The 15,225-nt window shown below is 34.4% G+C and overlaps 2 protein-coding genes across 2 annotated transcripts; one reads left to right on the top strand and one right to left on the bottom strand.

The window, feature by feature from the left end:
• Positions 1-10,172: 10,172 nt before the first annotated feature.
• On the top strand, positions 10,173-11,378 carry LOC143617160 (putative xyloglucan endotransglucosylase/hydrolase protein 23). The gene is made up of 3 exons (XM_077089809.1): positions 10,173-10,448; positions 10,591-10,784; positions 10,869-11,378. Exons 1-3 carry the CDS (start codon positions 10,188-10,190, stop codon positions 11,266-11,268), a joined length of 855 nt encoding a protein of 284 aa, XP_076945924.1. The 5' UTR covers positions 10,173-10,187; the 3' UTR covers positions 11,269-11,378.
• Positions 11,379-14,106: 2,728 nt separating this feature from the next.
• On the bottom strand, positions 14,107-14,523 carry LOC143617161 (antimicrobial ginkbilobin-2-like protein). Its single transcript, XM_077089810.1, has one exon. It carries the CDS (start codon positions 14,521-14,523, stop codon positions 14,107-14,109), a length of 417 nt encoding a protein of 138 aa, XP_076945925.1.
• Positions 14,524-15,225: the final 702 nt, after the last annotated feature.

The raw sequence follows: 15,225 nt of genomic DNA, 5'->3' as shown, positions 1-15,225 counted from the left end.
GAACTAGGATAACGAACCAGATAACGAATCAGGTGAATCGTTACTCACCAATTGTTACGATTAAGATAACGAATCGGAATGACGAATCAGATGATGATAAGAGGACAAATCAGGATAACGAATTAAGAAAGATTACATAATGAATCAGATGCAATTCGCTATAACGAATGAGTAAGAGAATAAAATAATAATTTAAAATCCTAATGAAAAATGTGTTAAGACAGTTAAGGAAAATAAAAATTTTTCAAGCTGACCTGGCAGCTTAACCCCAGCCAGGGGCTCTACCCCTTGGACCCTGCTAGGGGCTGCCGCCCCTAGAACCCCGCTGCCGGGGGCACTGCTCCCGGACCGCCGTTCGTTGAGGTTTGCAATTAAACTAGAAATACGATATGGTTAGTTATAGTAATTAATACGCGTAATTGTTATACAGTTAGCCGTGCACAACTAAAGAAGGGAATAACCATTAACGGTGAACGTAACCGCATTCAGGTGTGTTTCTAGCCCCACTTCCTTGTTATGTTTTCGGGGATGTGTGCATACTCGATGTGATTTGTTAATACACTTACCTTAAGTGGTAAGTGTATGTCTTATATGATTTATGTATGAATGAATGCTTGATGATGCATGAACGATCTTCGGATATTGCATGTATCGTCAAGGGATAGTTTAAAGATATGATTGATATATATTTATATATATATGTGTGTGTGTGTATATGTATGATATATAAATGATGTATGTACGTATGGAAGTTATAATTATGAATGTAGAGAAAGGTATGGTTAGAAAGGGAACGGACCCTAATAATATTCGCGAATGAAGGGAACGGACCCTAATAATATCCACGAATGCAGGGGACGGACCCTGATAATATCCGCGAATGTAGGGAACATACCCTATTAATATCCGCGAATGTAGGGAACATACCCTAATAATATCTGTGAATGTTTTAGGACGAAGTATATGTATATGTGTATATATAAAAGGAAAGAAGGAAGGTATGATAGTATGAACGTACGAAGGAAGGTAAAGAACTATGTATGTATATGTACCTTCGGGTGCGTATATATGAATGTGAATGGATGTATTGTATGTTACCTGATTAACTAGAACTCACTCAGCATAGCTGACTTTTAGTATGCACGCAGATGAGTAGAATGAGGCAGCTCGCTTGATGAGGGCACATGGCATGGAATTGAAGATACTGACATCTCAAGGAAATGTTATGATGTTTTTAAAGACTATGTTTTATGTTTAAATAACATGAATATTTGTTAAGACAAGATTTGAAGGTTGTGTAATAAATATTATGGTTGAAGTTTCATATTCCGCGAAAGTTTTAATTAACTCTGATATTTAGAACCGTGTTTATGAGTAAATCCAACGTCCAATGTAGGGTACCGGTAACGGGGCCTTACACCACCCCACCTCCTTTCTCTCACAATCCCTATCCACCAACTCACTTTACCAATCATTACCATCTTCTAAAAGCCTAATGAGTTGTAATCACCTAAGCTAATACAAATTACACTCTAATCCTTTACTCACCCAAGCTACTCCCTCTCTTACTCTCTCTATATACTCACGGCACACACACACACATTTCACACACATCTACACTCAAATTCAAACCAAACACACACTCATAATCCAAGATTGATCAAGAACATTTAAGATTAACAACTAGGAAAAGGATTATGAGGAAGGATCATCACATTCACACCGCATTCTCATCTTCATCCTAAAATCTTCAAGAACACAGTAAGTTATGTTTATAAGTTGATTTCTAGGGTTAGATATATTAGATTAGGTATATTTGAGTTGAGATTGAGCTTGAAGATTTAAAATTATGGATGCTGGTGTGTGTGTATGTGAGCCTGTATTTGTATGTATGTGTAAAAGGAAGGATTGAACCCACTTACACATGCATACATTCATCTTGAAGTTCATACTTTGATTGTTAAGATGGATTGGAAGCATTGTTGGAATACTTGATATTTAGGTTTAATCATGGATGAAATTGATGTTTGAGTTTGATGTTAGAATGGATTTTGGTTAGTTATTGATCAATAGGATTGATGAAATAAACATGAATAATTGAATTGCTAGTATTAAAGTTGAATATAGCAAGAACTTGTTCATAATTTGCAATTTGGGGATTTTTGAATTTCTTGGATTAATTGATGATCTTGGTGAATTAATGAAACTTGAAAGTGATATGGATTAATGTTATTTGATATTGAATAGGGTATATGCTAGTAAATTCATAAAACTATTAGATAATGCTTGAAGATTGATGAAATTGTTAGATTGCCAATTAAGGAAACTTTGTTGAATGAAAAGTTGAATCCTTGATTTTGATATGAATACTTAGCATATATGTGTTTGATATATAATGAATTGCATACTTGAACTAAGATAGGATGCATTGTTAAAGTATAGATTGGATTAGCATATTGATCATTTGTCACTTACTTACTAGAAATAGAAACTTTGTAACATGATTAATTGAAAGATCAAAACTTGAATAGAACATTAGGGTGCATGAAACTATGTCAAACTAGTTGAATGAGATAAACAAAGATTCATACTTATTTATGATTAAGAGATTGAATTAGATAGAATTATCAAAAATTAAAAGTTACTATAATAGGAAACTTTGTTAATTAAACACTTAGGAATTCATAAAAATGATGAAATGCATGAGCCAATGATTTGATGATTTGAATGACTTGATGATTTGATAATTGGAATAACTTTATGATTTGATAATGATAGGAATAATCACAAAGTTGTTAATTGATTCTTAAAAAGGACTTACATGATTACACATACATGTTAGAACCTTCCAAATAAGAATTAAGAATATAGTTGTAAAGTATTAATTTGGATTGTTGTGAGAATCATAATAATAAGTTGAAATCTGGATTTTTAAGTCTTAATATGATATTTGTTCATATATGAAATGATAAGCTTGATTAGTGGCATTATTAATAAACTTAAGTTATGAAACTATGTGATCAAATCTGGAAATAAGGATTAATTATGTGTTATAATGTGTATATTTTGTTCATAGAGTAATTGGTGTATACTTACTTGGTTTATTTTACTTGTCAGTAACTTTAACGGTCAAAAAATCGGATTTTAAACGTAAACCGACACGACGATTAGGGATTGTTTTAGAACAGCCCCTAAAGTTCTAAAATACTCATATATAACATAAGTTAATATATGAGAAAATGACAAGATAACAAAACTTGGTCATTAACGGTTCGTGTCGCGAAAACCGACACGAAATGTTAAAAGTTGCTATTTTTAGAAAATATTAACGGAAATGAAAAATAACATATTTTTGTGCATAACTTCTAAAACTTAACTAATATATATGTAAAAGTATTTTTCAAGATTTAAAAGTTATATTTTAAACGAAAAGTCGAACGGTTCATATTTAAACGCGAAACCGACAAAACCGACAAGATTCATTAAAAATAATAAATTAATATTTTCTTTAAAACTTTCCAGCAACTGAAACTTTAATATTTTATTATATTTATATATTTACGTTATTAATTAATTTAGTTATTAAGATAATAGTTAACGAAACCCGAACTACGTACTCGTTAACTTAATAGGAACTTACTTGCTTATGTACTTGTGTGGACATCAGACTATGATTAACAAATAAAAGATTTTATAAACTAAAACTTAAACCAAGTTTTATTAATAAAACGTGTACTAATATGAGACACGCGATTTTGGGAACGAAAAGCTTCAACAGTGAGTTTCTCTATCGACCCCTCGTTTTCGAAATGTTTTTATTGTGTTTTGGAGGAAAACATATTCTTTCTACTAATTTTTATTGAAACTTTTATAAAGCATTTTATTTTACAAACCGTTTAAAAAGTGGGATAAGTCAACAATTGGTTGAATAACTGTTAACCGAATTAATAAGGGCACGAAAAAATTGGTAGATCTATCGGGGTGGCGCCCCCTATTTCCAATCGTGTTGGGTTAAAAGTGGAAATATTTTGAGTATGGTAGGTATCGAGTTATCAATTTTGATAGTCATACACTTGTTGTATTCCTTGCTGGTTTACAACAGTATGATTTGTTTAAAAGATAAAAAGCTTCGTTTTTATGACAAATTTGATTATTATGAATTTTGAAAGATGATGTGTAGTAAAACACACTTACTTTCCTTATGATTTTATCATGGTTTTTGTGCTTAATTGTTTATTTTATGAAAGTATTGGGGGTTAAGTGCAATAATTTACAAAGTTTAAATGTTAATTGTAGGTTTATGAAAGATGGTGAAAAAAGAGTTAATTTGGAAGATTCTAGAAGCCTTGTTGGTCAAGTTTTAAAGCTACAACTCAAGGCCCAACCCAAGCCCACAAGTTAGAAGCCTTGTATAATATTATATTAAGATAATTAATTGAGTTTTCAGCCATTATCCAGCCAACAAACCAGAAATAAAAAGAACCCTAGCTCCTTCATCAGTTCCGATCGGAACTACTGCAGCAGCAAAGAAAAAAAAGAAGTAAGTGGCGGCTGGAGTGGCTGTGACGGCTGGAGAGGAAGAAGAACATCAAGGAGGCTCTTGTGCAGTTGCTAGGCATCAAATACATCCATAAACTCAGCCCTATAACCTTAAGTAATCATCTTTAAACTTTGTTTATTATTCAAGAACCCTAACTAGTTGAATTGATCTTTATCTTTGGATTGTTTTGCAAGTAATTGATTGTTTAACTTTGATTTAGTTATTCTTGGATCTTGAATGAGTTTGATTATGTTTATGATGTTTTACTTGAATGTTAAGGGCTGTCCAAACTTAATGAGTAGCTAAACTTGTTTGTTCTACCTAGGTTTGATGAATATTGTTAGGTTTTGACTAGTAATATGGATTGTTAATGATCATGGCTTAAATTGTTAATGTAAAGTTTGATTTAATAGTGAATTAGATTGTGTTTGGTGGCTGTGTTTTGTTTGATTATACCTAATAACCTCGTGCTTTAATTAATTGAATCGGTTTTGATTAGTTGTTGCATGTTTAAGGCTCTTTACTTTGTGTTTAGGGTATGTTTGCGGGGTGTACAACCGTAGGGATAAGTGGGTAAATTAATTAAATAAAATCAGTTGTGAAACACCTTCTTAGAGACCGAGAGGTGATAAGAAGTAAACTCGTCTCATTACTTTTACTTGTTAGAATTAAGATCGCGCGAGAGTGGGTTTTGTTCTTGTCGGGTTTGGGTGTTTGAGCGATTAGTTGGTCTAGTTTAAGTTAAGTTGAATTGTTCCTCTATCCTTGGTTGCATAGTATTCGTTTCCATTAGGCTAGTGTGTCGGTGAGACCGAGAGGTGAGTCGGCATTAGAACACGTTAATAATTTGTTTTCCCGGTTTGTTCTTAAAATCAACTAAGATAAGTTAGAGTTTGTTAGTGAGACCGAGAGGTGATCTGACCTTCTTGAGCGAACCTTAGTTGTGTCATCCTTTAGAACCGGTGTCGTGAGAGTTTTCAATCCATTTTTTTGTCATCTCCTTCAATATGATTCTTACCTAGGTAGACGTTTTTATCACTGCAGTCAAAGTTTCCGAAGTTTTGTTAAAAGTTTTCATTTAGTTAAGTTAAGTAGTTAAATAAATTCTAAAATAAATCAGTTAAATATTTTGGTGAGTCTTGGTTAGAGTTAGTGATTATAAACGTTTTCACGTGTCTTCGAGTTCAATATCCGGAATTTCTTCATCTGTGCTATACGCGACCGGTACACTTGCCGTTTGTGTGAACCAGGATAGATTGTTTGGTTTTTAAATAGTTGCGACTCGTGTTTTATTTATATATATTTTTTCGCACATCAAAAGATATAATTACAATGTTAAAAGAACGGTAGGAAAAGATTACCATCGTTGTTTATGGTAATAGATGATAAAAGAATGGTCGTTGAACCATTGTACGGTGAGAACTTATAAGTATTCGTTTACTCAATTTCTTGATTAATTGATAAAATATTGTTATGATGATTTTTATGATGACTTGAAAGTAGATTATTCGATTGACTTACTTTCATTATAATATATATGTAAATACATACATACATATATATATATATATATATATATATATTATTTTCAATAAAGAGAACTCACCAACATTCGTGTTGACGTTTATTTTAATATGTTTTTCAGGCAAGTGATGGCTTCGAGGGGACAGGGAAAAGAGAGTGGTGGATGTGTGTTTGAATAATGTAGAAACCGGGATTTTAATCAATCGTGCAGTAGCACGTGTAAAACTCTGATTATGTAAAGAATATTTTATTAAATAAAAGTTAACTTTTATTATTAAATATTTTGCTCTATTATATTTGGCTATCGGCATCTTTCACGACCCGAATGACTTAGTTAAAGGCTTCCGTTGCCTTGATTAAGGTTTTCGGGGTGTGACACCTGAGACCGACATCGTTTGAGTTTTGCCAACGCTTAGATTTTACATATATGCCCAACGCAACGCGCCAATTTACACACTAGTTACTGCATAAAAATAATGAGAGCTATGTATCATATTTACACACAAGATTAAAATAGGTGCTCGGTTTCTTGGATTAGTTTATTGGTTTTCCCTTGTTTTTCATTTGTTTTCTATTTCTACTATGTTTTTTAGATCGTTAATTTGACGAAATAATAATTTGGGTTTATTTTGATATCATAAGGAACTTAATACTGATCTAATTTATGTAACTCGCGGTTGCAACTACCGTGTTTTATTGACCGAATTAACGTCGTTTTAGATCTGTTTTTTTTGTATCTCAAGCTATACAAGTGTCACTACTGTTTTTTATGTTTACCGATTATTTTTTGGGTCTGGTGTCGTTTCCTTTTATTGTTTCATATATGTTAATTTGTCTAGATTTTTTTGGGTTTAATTCTTCTATCGTAACAAACCTCACAATTAGTGCCCGAATTCGCGTCTACACGTCACTATAATGCTCGGGTTTTATTGAACAAATTAATAAACATCGTTTTATATATGTTATTTTTTTTTATTATAAGTTACACGAGTACCACTACTATTCTTAGCATCTACAAACAAATTTTTAGGTTTAGTGCCAATACCGTAAAAAACTTGATAGATGTCGACCGAATTTGAGTTGCTTTGATCATAACATATACGTGTGCTAATATCGCTTTTCGGCATCTACAAATTTATTTTTTTAATTTAATGTTGGTTTGATAACAACTTTAACATATACCGATCTAAGTCACGTCACTACGCCATCGCAACACGACATGTTTGTCACATGGTTAGGTTTAGTTTATATGTTTGCATTAGTCCTAAATGGTAGTAAAGATACTTTTTATCTAACCACTATTTGGGCCGATCACATGTCCACTCCATTTGGGCTTTATGTTACTATGCCTCAAGAATGTATTTTAATGTAGTGTTTACCAATTACCAAAAGTCACATAAGATTTATTAGAATACACAGTGGTACACGTGTACTAACATGTAAGATGGAGTAATATATACATTGTTCGTATGTTTTTATTTAATTCGTTTAAAAGGCAAAAAAATGGGTTAGATTTCGTTGGAATCGACAGACTACATTCTGGGTTCGTGTGATGTTGCACAATCAATTTGGTGTCAAATTGCCCATGTTTAGTTCGGGATTTAACGGAGATACCAAACTAAATACCGTTCTCTAAAACATGCTGGAAAATAATACTAGCGGTCTTTATAACCGCATGCTAGTGTATTTGGTGAGTCCAAAACAAGAAAGTTTTCAACATCAAGAGTAAACCCGCTTTCAATTCAAAATTGATCGAAGAAATCAAATCATCTAGCTTCTTTCTTGTGATGGAGAACATGGCAAAGATACCGTCCTTAAAATTGATCACAATAATGTTAGTTTTATTTTCCACAAAGTTCGTCTTTAAACGTTTGTACGATGGTTTATAGCCACTTGATGGAAACCTTGTTTTTTAGTTTTAAAATATCTACTTGTGGTTCAAAAAAACTATTTTATTAATATTATTTTAGTTTTGAGACATAGATTCAAACAAGGCTGTTGTTTGATGTTTCATTAAAATCTATGGACTTTTAAAGTAAATTAATAATTGAGCCACCGAAAGAGTTTGTTTCGAATTATTAAATTGGGTTTGTTGACACCCACCAAAGCCGCGTTTGTTCAGATCCTTGATATGTGATCGGACCGACACAAACACCCGTACGAATTTAATTCACACATAGATCCACTACATGGGAATTTGTGTTCTGATACTAAGCATGACGTATCTAAAACATTCAATTTGTGAAATTAAAAAAGAATAAATACATAAAAATCGAGAAAATATAAATATTTCTGATAAAAACAAATAAAACATATTACCACTCGTTAACTAATCTATTTAAAGAGAGAGAGAGAGAGAGAGTAAACAGACATTTATGACACAAGTGATCAATATGAACTCGCATTTTTAGAAGTACAAAACGAAATATCTTAAAATGAAAATCATTGTAAACTTGCTTTGCGCCCATCGCCAATAAATATATCAGTGTTAGTGTTTATTAGAGGGGAGAGAGTTGTCCCGTTTTTTCTAGTTTTCCATTTTTTTCCTCAAGTTTAAGAGAATGATGTGGTCCCGATTTTCATATAGGTTTATTTTTAAGATACAAGATATATCAAATATCTATAGATCTTTGATTATATAATACAATTGTTTCTATGTAAATACAAATCTTAACAGCAAGTTTTAGTAGCGGCTAATTGTATAAACGGCGAAACAACGTTAAAAACATTCTTAAAAATAAATATGCAACATTTTTTAGTTTATGTAAACAAGAAAGAGATTACGCTAGTCAAAAAAATTCATATTTACGCATACGACTAGTAGATGTAATTTTCATTTTTAATTTATGTAATTTTATTTTTAAAATAGAAAGATTTATCAAGTATATGCATACTTGAGGATAAACAACGGAAAATCCATATGGTTCGATGAAAATGTGACCCGAAAAACCAGGATGACAGTATTGTCATCCAGTACAGAATCACATGTTTCCGATTCCAACTATGACAGACCTCTTATCAAACCTCAAGCTCCTTAGGGGTGGGGGGGGGGGGGTGTTTTTTCATCACTTGCAACGTATAATAAGGGTGTGCCACCTCATCCCACCACATTCCATCACTAGTGATGGAATTTAGTGGGGATGGTGATAGTGTGATGAGTTTTGGTATACGTACAAACATACATATATATATATAGGTTTTTGTGTGAGTGAAAGGAGTGTATTTGGGGTATATATATAGAGAGAGAGTGTGTGTGTTCCATCACGAAATCTCCATCACTTGTGATCACCATCACGCAAACCCCTCATCAATCGTGATGAAAGGGGTGGCGGCGGTGTTTGGATGCGTATAACACGTAATGGGGTGGCCATCACGGACCACCCCGTCCCCCTTACTAAGGTAGTTGCTATAAAAATTTTTATGTTTTAGAAAATCTAAATTAGCAATAAAACCTCGTATTCAAAATCAAATCGAGTAATAGCATTCTCATCCCATTCTCCAAATTTATGTGAGGGAAGTTTGCAAATTATAGGGTGAGGTTGTGAGTGATTGTGAGTGTAAATTATAAGGTGGAGAGAGAAATGTAGTGATTTTTTGTAAATTTGGAGAAACATTTGGCGAACATTGTTTGCCCCTATTTATTTTTTAATATTTGTTGGATTGGTTGTGAGTAGAAGAAAGAGAAAACTGTAATAATAAAGGTATAAAAATATTATTTAATTAAACATGAGAGAGAAATATAGTGTTTTTTAGTGTAATTATAAAGATAGGGATGAAGAATGGGATGAGAATGCTCTAACACTTTATATAAAATAAATAAAAGTAAAGGTATTAATAAAAAAATAAATATGACTAGTTTTATTGTTTAATATATTACAAAGAAAAATACAAAATGAAAAAGATACACACTTTTAAGTTATAAAAATATCTTTAGTTTCCAGCTGGAGACAACCAAAATCCTCCTAGGCTCTTACTTCGCTCACCAACTCAAAACTAAATATCACTTTCGTAGTCACTTCCCCTGGCATTTGAACCACCCTATAAATACACACACTCCACCATTTCCATCTTCATTCTCATTCTCATTCACTTCCACTTCACCAACAAAACAAAACATAATCCAATGGCTTCTAGACTTCTCTTAATTATAGCCGTCATATATCTAGCGGCCACTTCACTCGTCTCCGCTGATTTCAACAATGAGTTCGATATCACTTGGGGAGACGGTCGCGGTAAGGTGATCAACGGCGATCTCTTGACACTCTCCCTCGATAAAGCCTCTGGCTCCGGCTTCGAGTCAAGAAACGACTACTTGTTTGGCAAAATCGACATGCAACTCAAACTCGTACCTGGCAATTCAGCTGGCACTGTCACTGCCTATTACGTAAGTTTTCTTAACAAATATATATATATATATATATTATATTATATTTAACCTTCTTTCTGTTCTGCTTCGATGTAATCACTACTTTTCAGTTTAAAATAACTTTTTTTACGGCAATCTAATCCACTCTATTTTAACGCAGTTGTCATCGAAAGGGTCAAACTGGGATGAAATCGACTTCGAGTTCTTGGGAAACTTGAGTGGCGATCCTTATATTCTACACACAAACGTGTTTAGCCAAGGCAAAGGCAACCGCGAGCAGCAGTTCTACCTGTGGTTCGACCCAACTGCTGATTTCCACACGTATTCCATCCTTTGGAACCCAAAACATATCATGTAAGTTGTTTTCGAAATATGATCAAACTATGTTTATGTTGACTTGTAAACGTTGTTTGACTGATGATTATGTTTGGTTTTCAGATTCTCGGTTGATGGAACGCCAATTAGAGAGTTCAAGAATGCCGAATCGATCGGTGTACCGTTCCCAAAAGCACAGCCTATGAGGATACACTCTAGCTTGTGGAATGCGGATGATTGGGCGACCAGGGGTGGGCTTGTGAAGACTGATTGGAGTAAAGCTCCATTCACTGCTTCATACAGAAACTTTAAGGCGGATGCGTGTGTTGTGGCTTCTGGGGAGTCGTCTTGCGGTGGTGCTACAACAGCTTCCAGCGGCAATCAGGCGTGGTTGTCAGAGGAGTTGGATATCACAAAGCAGGAGAGACTGAGATGGGTGCAGAAGAATTACATGATCTATAACTACTGCTCGGATTCCAAAAGGTTTCCTCAAGGTTTTCCACCAGAGTGTCAAATGGCTTAAGAACATTTCTATTTGTACAAGTTTCTTGTATTTAATACTAAAAGTTGAATCATTTATTCATATTCGTTGTAGCTAGCTATCCATTAATAAAGATGAGAGTTTTGCATATATCCTAACTTTTTAAGAATAAATAATTAATATATTATTTATTTAAGATAGAAAAGTTTACTTAAGTTAGTAAAGAAATAAAATAATAAAGATAAAAGGATAAGTAGGCTAATTAGATGAAATTAATTATGGACTAAAAAGGAAAGATGGGCCTAAGTTCCATAGGCTTAAAGGAGTATAAATACCACTTAAAACCCTAATCCTTTCCATTTTCATACATCTCCACACCATAGCCTACACCATAAAAACACACACTTAACCCAATTCCCATTTTTGAGAAAAACACCCACAAAGACACAAATGTTCCCGGAGATCTAGCCGTCGGATCGGTCTCAAATTTTAACCGAGTATTCCTGACATATAAATGAAGTTTTCCACCGAAAAGATCTTCGATCAGAGGTCGAGAAGTCCGATTTTTATCAGTAAAATCACAGCAGCTCAAAAGTGAAGATTCCGGCGACTGTTACACTATTCCGGTGACTGTAGCGGCGGGTTCCGGCGAAGGTGAGCTGATGGGTTTGTAGATCGGGACGAGACGGTTCCGTGGCCGCTTGAATCCCTCAAATCGGAGTTCGTTTGATATGGTTTTGAGCATCTCGTGTGATTTCAAACAAAAACCTCAAATGTACGTTTTTGTTAAAAAGGTTTACTTTTCATGAACGAATTTACATGAAAATTGGTAGGATGATAGATCGGGTCTAGATAAACCATAAAGTTGCAAACTTGAAGATTAAAATGGACTTAACGAACTCATGGTTATGAACGACTCGTTTAAATAAACCTTAGATCTAATTTTGAACGTTTTAGCCATAAAGGTTCAAGCTTTATGCTAGAAAAGGGTTGAGTCTTGATGATGGGTTGATAACGAATGTAAAACGGTGAAAACGGTGCTGGAATACGTTTTTCCAGACACCGCACGGTTTTCCGGCAATGGCGGCGCCGGAAAGTGTGTACGAGGTAAGGGGAATGTCAGAGAATGTTTCTGACATTCTCTGACCTAACCCTAGTTCGCTAACGCGAAGTTAACGAACTAGAGGTGATTCGCCAAGAGGTTCGCTATAGAAAGTCTAACAAACCAGACTTATTTCATGTTCAATTCGTTAAGGGAACAAGATGACGAATTACTCTTGATTCGTTAAGGGAGGTAACGAATTGGAAGGTCCAATTCGTTACATGGTCCAATTCGCTACCTGAACTGGTTCGTTAAATAGCCAATTCGTTAAAGGGTTTAATTCATTACAGGAACCAGTTCGTTTGATAATCCAATTCGTTAAAAGTCAGGTAACGAACTAGAAGATTGGCAAAATGACAGAACAGTCCCTGGACTTAGAAAGAATGAGAGAATTACATAATAGCCCTTGGACTTTGATTAATTATGAAAGATGCCTTTAAAGGTTAACTAGTAAAGGTTAACTAACCGGGTAATGATTCAATGAAGTAAAACCGGCTTAGACGTGTAGCATTAATTTAGTAGCAATGAAAATGGCTAGAGTAGTCTTTAACATCTCAACTATTAAACAGTTAGTCGCGCACAGCAAAGGAAGGGAATAACCTTAAACGGCAGACGCAATCGAGATCAGGTGAGTTTCTAGCCCCATTCCTTGTTATGTTTTCGGGGCTGTGTGCATACTCGATGTGATTGGTTAATACACTTATCCTAAGTGATAAGTGTATTCCATATATGTATTATGTGAAATGTATGAATGCTTTCTTGTCGGTACATAAACGATCTTCGGATATTGCATGTACTGCCAGGTAACGTTTGATGTTATATGTATGTTGTAAGATGACGAATGAATGATGTGTGTATGTATGAAAGTTATAATTATGAATATATAGAAAAGTATGGTATGGTTGTATGGAAGAAAGGGAGACCGGACCCTAATAATATCCGATGATGGAAGGGAGACCAGACCCTAATAATATTCGAGGATGGAGGGTGACCGGACCCTAATAATATCCGAGGATGAAGGGAGACCGGACCCTAATAATATCCGAGGATAGAGGGTGACCGGACCCTAATAATATCCGAGGATGAAGGGTAACCGGACCCTAATAATATCCGAGGATGGAGGGTAACCGGACCCTAATAATATCCGAGGATGGAGGGTACCGGACCCTAATAATATCCGAGGTATGTAGGGCGAATGCTCTTTATAATGTAAGGTCAGTTATATATGTGTATGAAAAGTTTGATGAACAGGTTAAGTATGTAATGTGTACCTTCGGGCACGTGTATGTGTATGTAAAAGAAGTTATGTGATTAATTAGAACTCACTCAGCATAGCTGACTTTTAGTATGCACGCAGGCAAATAGGTTGAGGCAGCTTGTATAAGAGGAAGCACATGGCATGGTCTTGAAGGAGCTGGCATCTCGAGAAATGTTATGTTATCTTAAAAGGCAATGTTTTATGTTTAAATTATTTGAATGCTCGATAAGAAAAGAATTATGGTTATGAAATGTAATGGTTTGAATGTTTTTGATATTCCGCGAATGTTTTAATTAACTCTGATATTAAGAACTGTGTTTATGAGTAAATCCAACACCAAACTAAGGCTACCGGGATCGAAGCCTTACATCACTGCTGTAGGGTCGTGGCTTCTAGACGACTTTTACTTTAGTGTGTAGACATTAACTCCAACATTAATTTAACATAAATAAGACAAAAACATATAACTTTGATTATTTAACTCATAACCTCACTGTAACATGAAGTACAAACATCAACTCTAATCGCAATACTCATCACTAAACCTTTCAGGAGCATCGAAAAAACTTACATGCGAATACCTTACAAAACAATTTGTAGAAACAACTCTTCCCTCAAAGAGTAGTTTCCTAGTACAACAACTACGGATCTCATTACTCGCCTCCGATAAACATTTAATACAATCCTCCTTCGATATATTAGGAGTACACTGCACAGCCACGAACAATTTGTTTTCATCCCCGTCGTAATTTATGGTTCCCCTCGCATATTTATGAAGAAAATCACCGGTTGTGGCTTCCTCCTTTAACTTACTTGCCAAACTATCCATGGTCTTCTCTAACGCAATCGCGTTGACATCATCTGGATATGGGAAACTGTACCAAGCCCAATCATCAAGCACTGAGAGTATTTTACGACCAGTAGAGTAACGCACCATGATAGTAAAAAATGGTTTTTGTCCCATGCTATGCCTTCGTTTTGTTCAGGGCAGCTCGATAGAAGATAGTGAACCGTTTTATTGAAACCGCATTCGCAAAGTTCCTTATCGATAGTTGGGGGACAAAGTAAGCTCGCGCTAACTTGCTCTTCCGGTTTGTCGCCGGCTTGGGCATGGAGAAACCCATGGAACATAAAATCCTTAAGTAACGCCACAAGTTTATCCAATGCCAAATCTCGGTTTTTCCGAATGGTGTCACTTTTGAAATTACCACCTCTACATACATGCTTGTCTTTCTTCGATGACATCCCTATCCCTACGGAGGCATTAACACCATTGATGATTGCTTGAATAATGAACAAAAATAAAATTATTGATTTCATTTTCATTGGCATAATGTACTGTGTGAGAATTGTATAGAAGACATATATATATATATATATATATATATATATATATATGGGTGGGTTATAATAAAAAGAAATAGTTTTCTAGGAAGAGTAAGAATTATTCTAAACCATTGGATCTAGGATTTAGTGGTTGAGATTGGTAGTTTTTAAAATACCAAATAGTTTCCTAGGATCAAGGATTTAGGCTAAATAGTTTCATAACTCTAAATTTTATGTTATTCCTACTCTTCCTACAAAACTATGTCTTTTTATTTTAACTCTTTTCTATATATATATATGCAAAATGTAACAC

Source organism: Bidens hawaiensis, unplaced genomic scaffold (genome assembly GCF_021521415.1).
Source record: "Bidens hawaiensis isolate Kalapana, Puna unplaced genomic scaffold, B.hawaiensis_p1.1 tig00052528_1, whole genome shotgun sequence".
Taxonomy (NCBI): Eukaryota; Viridiplantae; Streptophyta; class Magnoliopsida; order Asterales; family Asteraceae; genus Bidens; species Bidens hawaiensis.
Note: the sequence above shows the minus strand (reverse complement) of the source record. Positions and strands in the feature narration are given on the sequence as shown.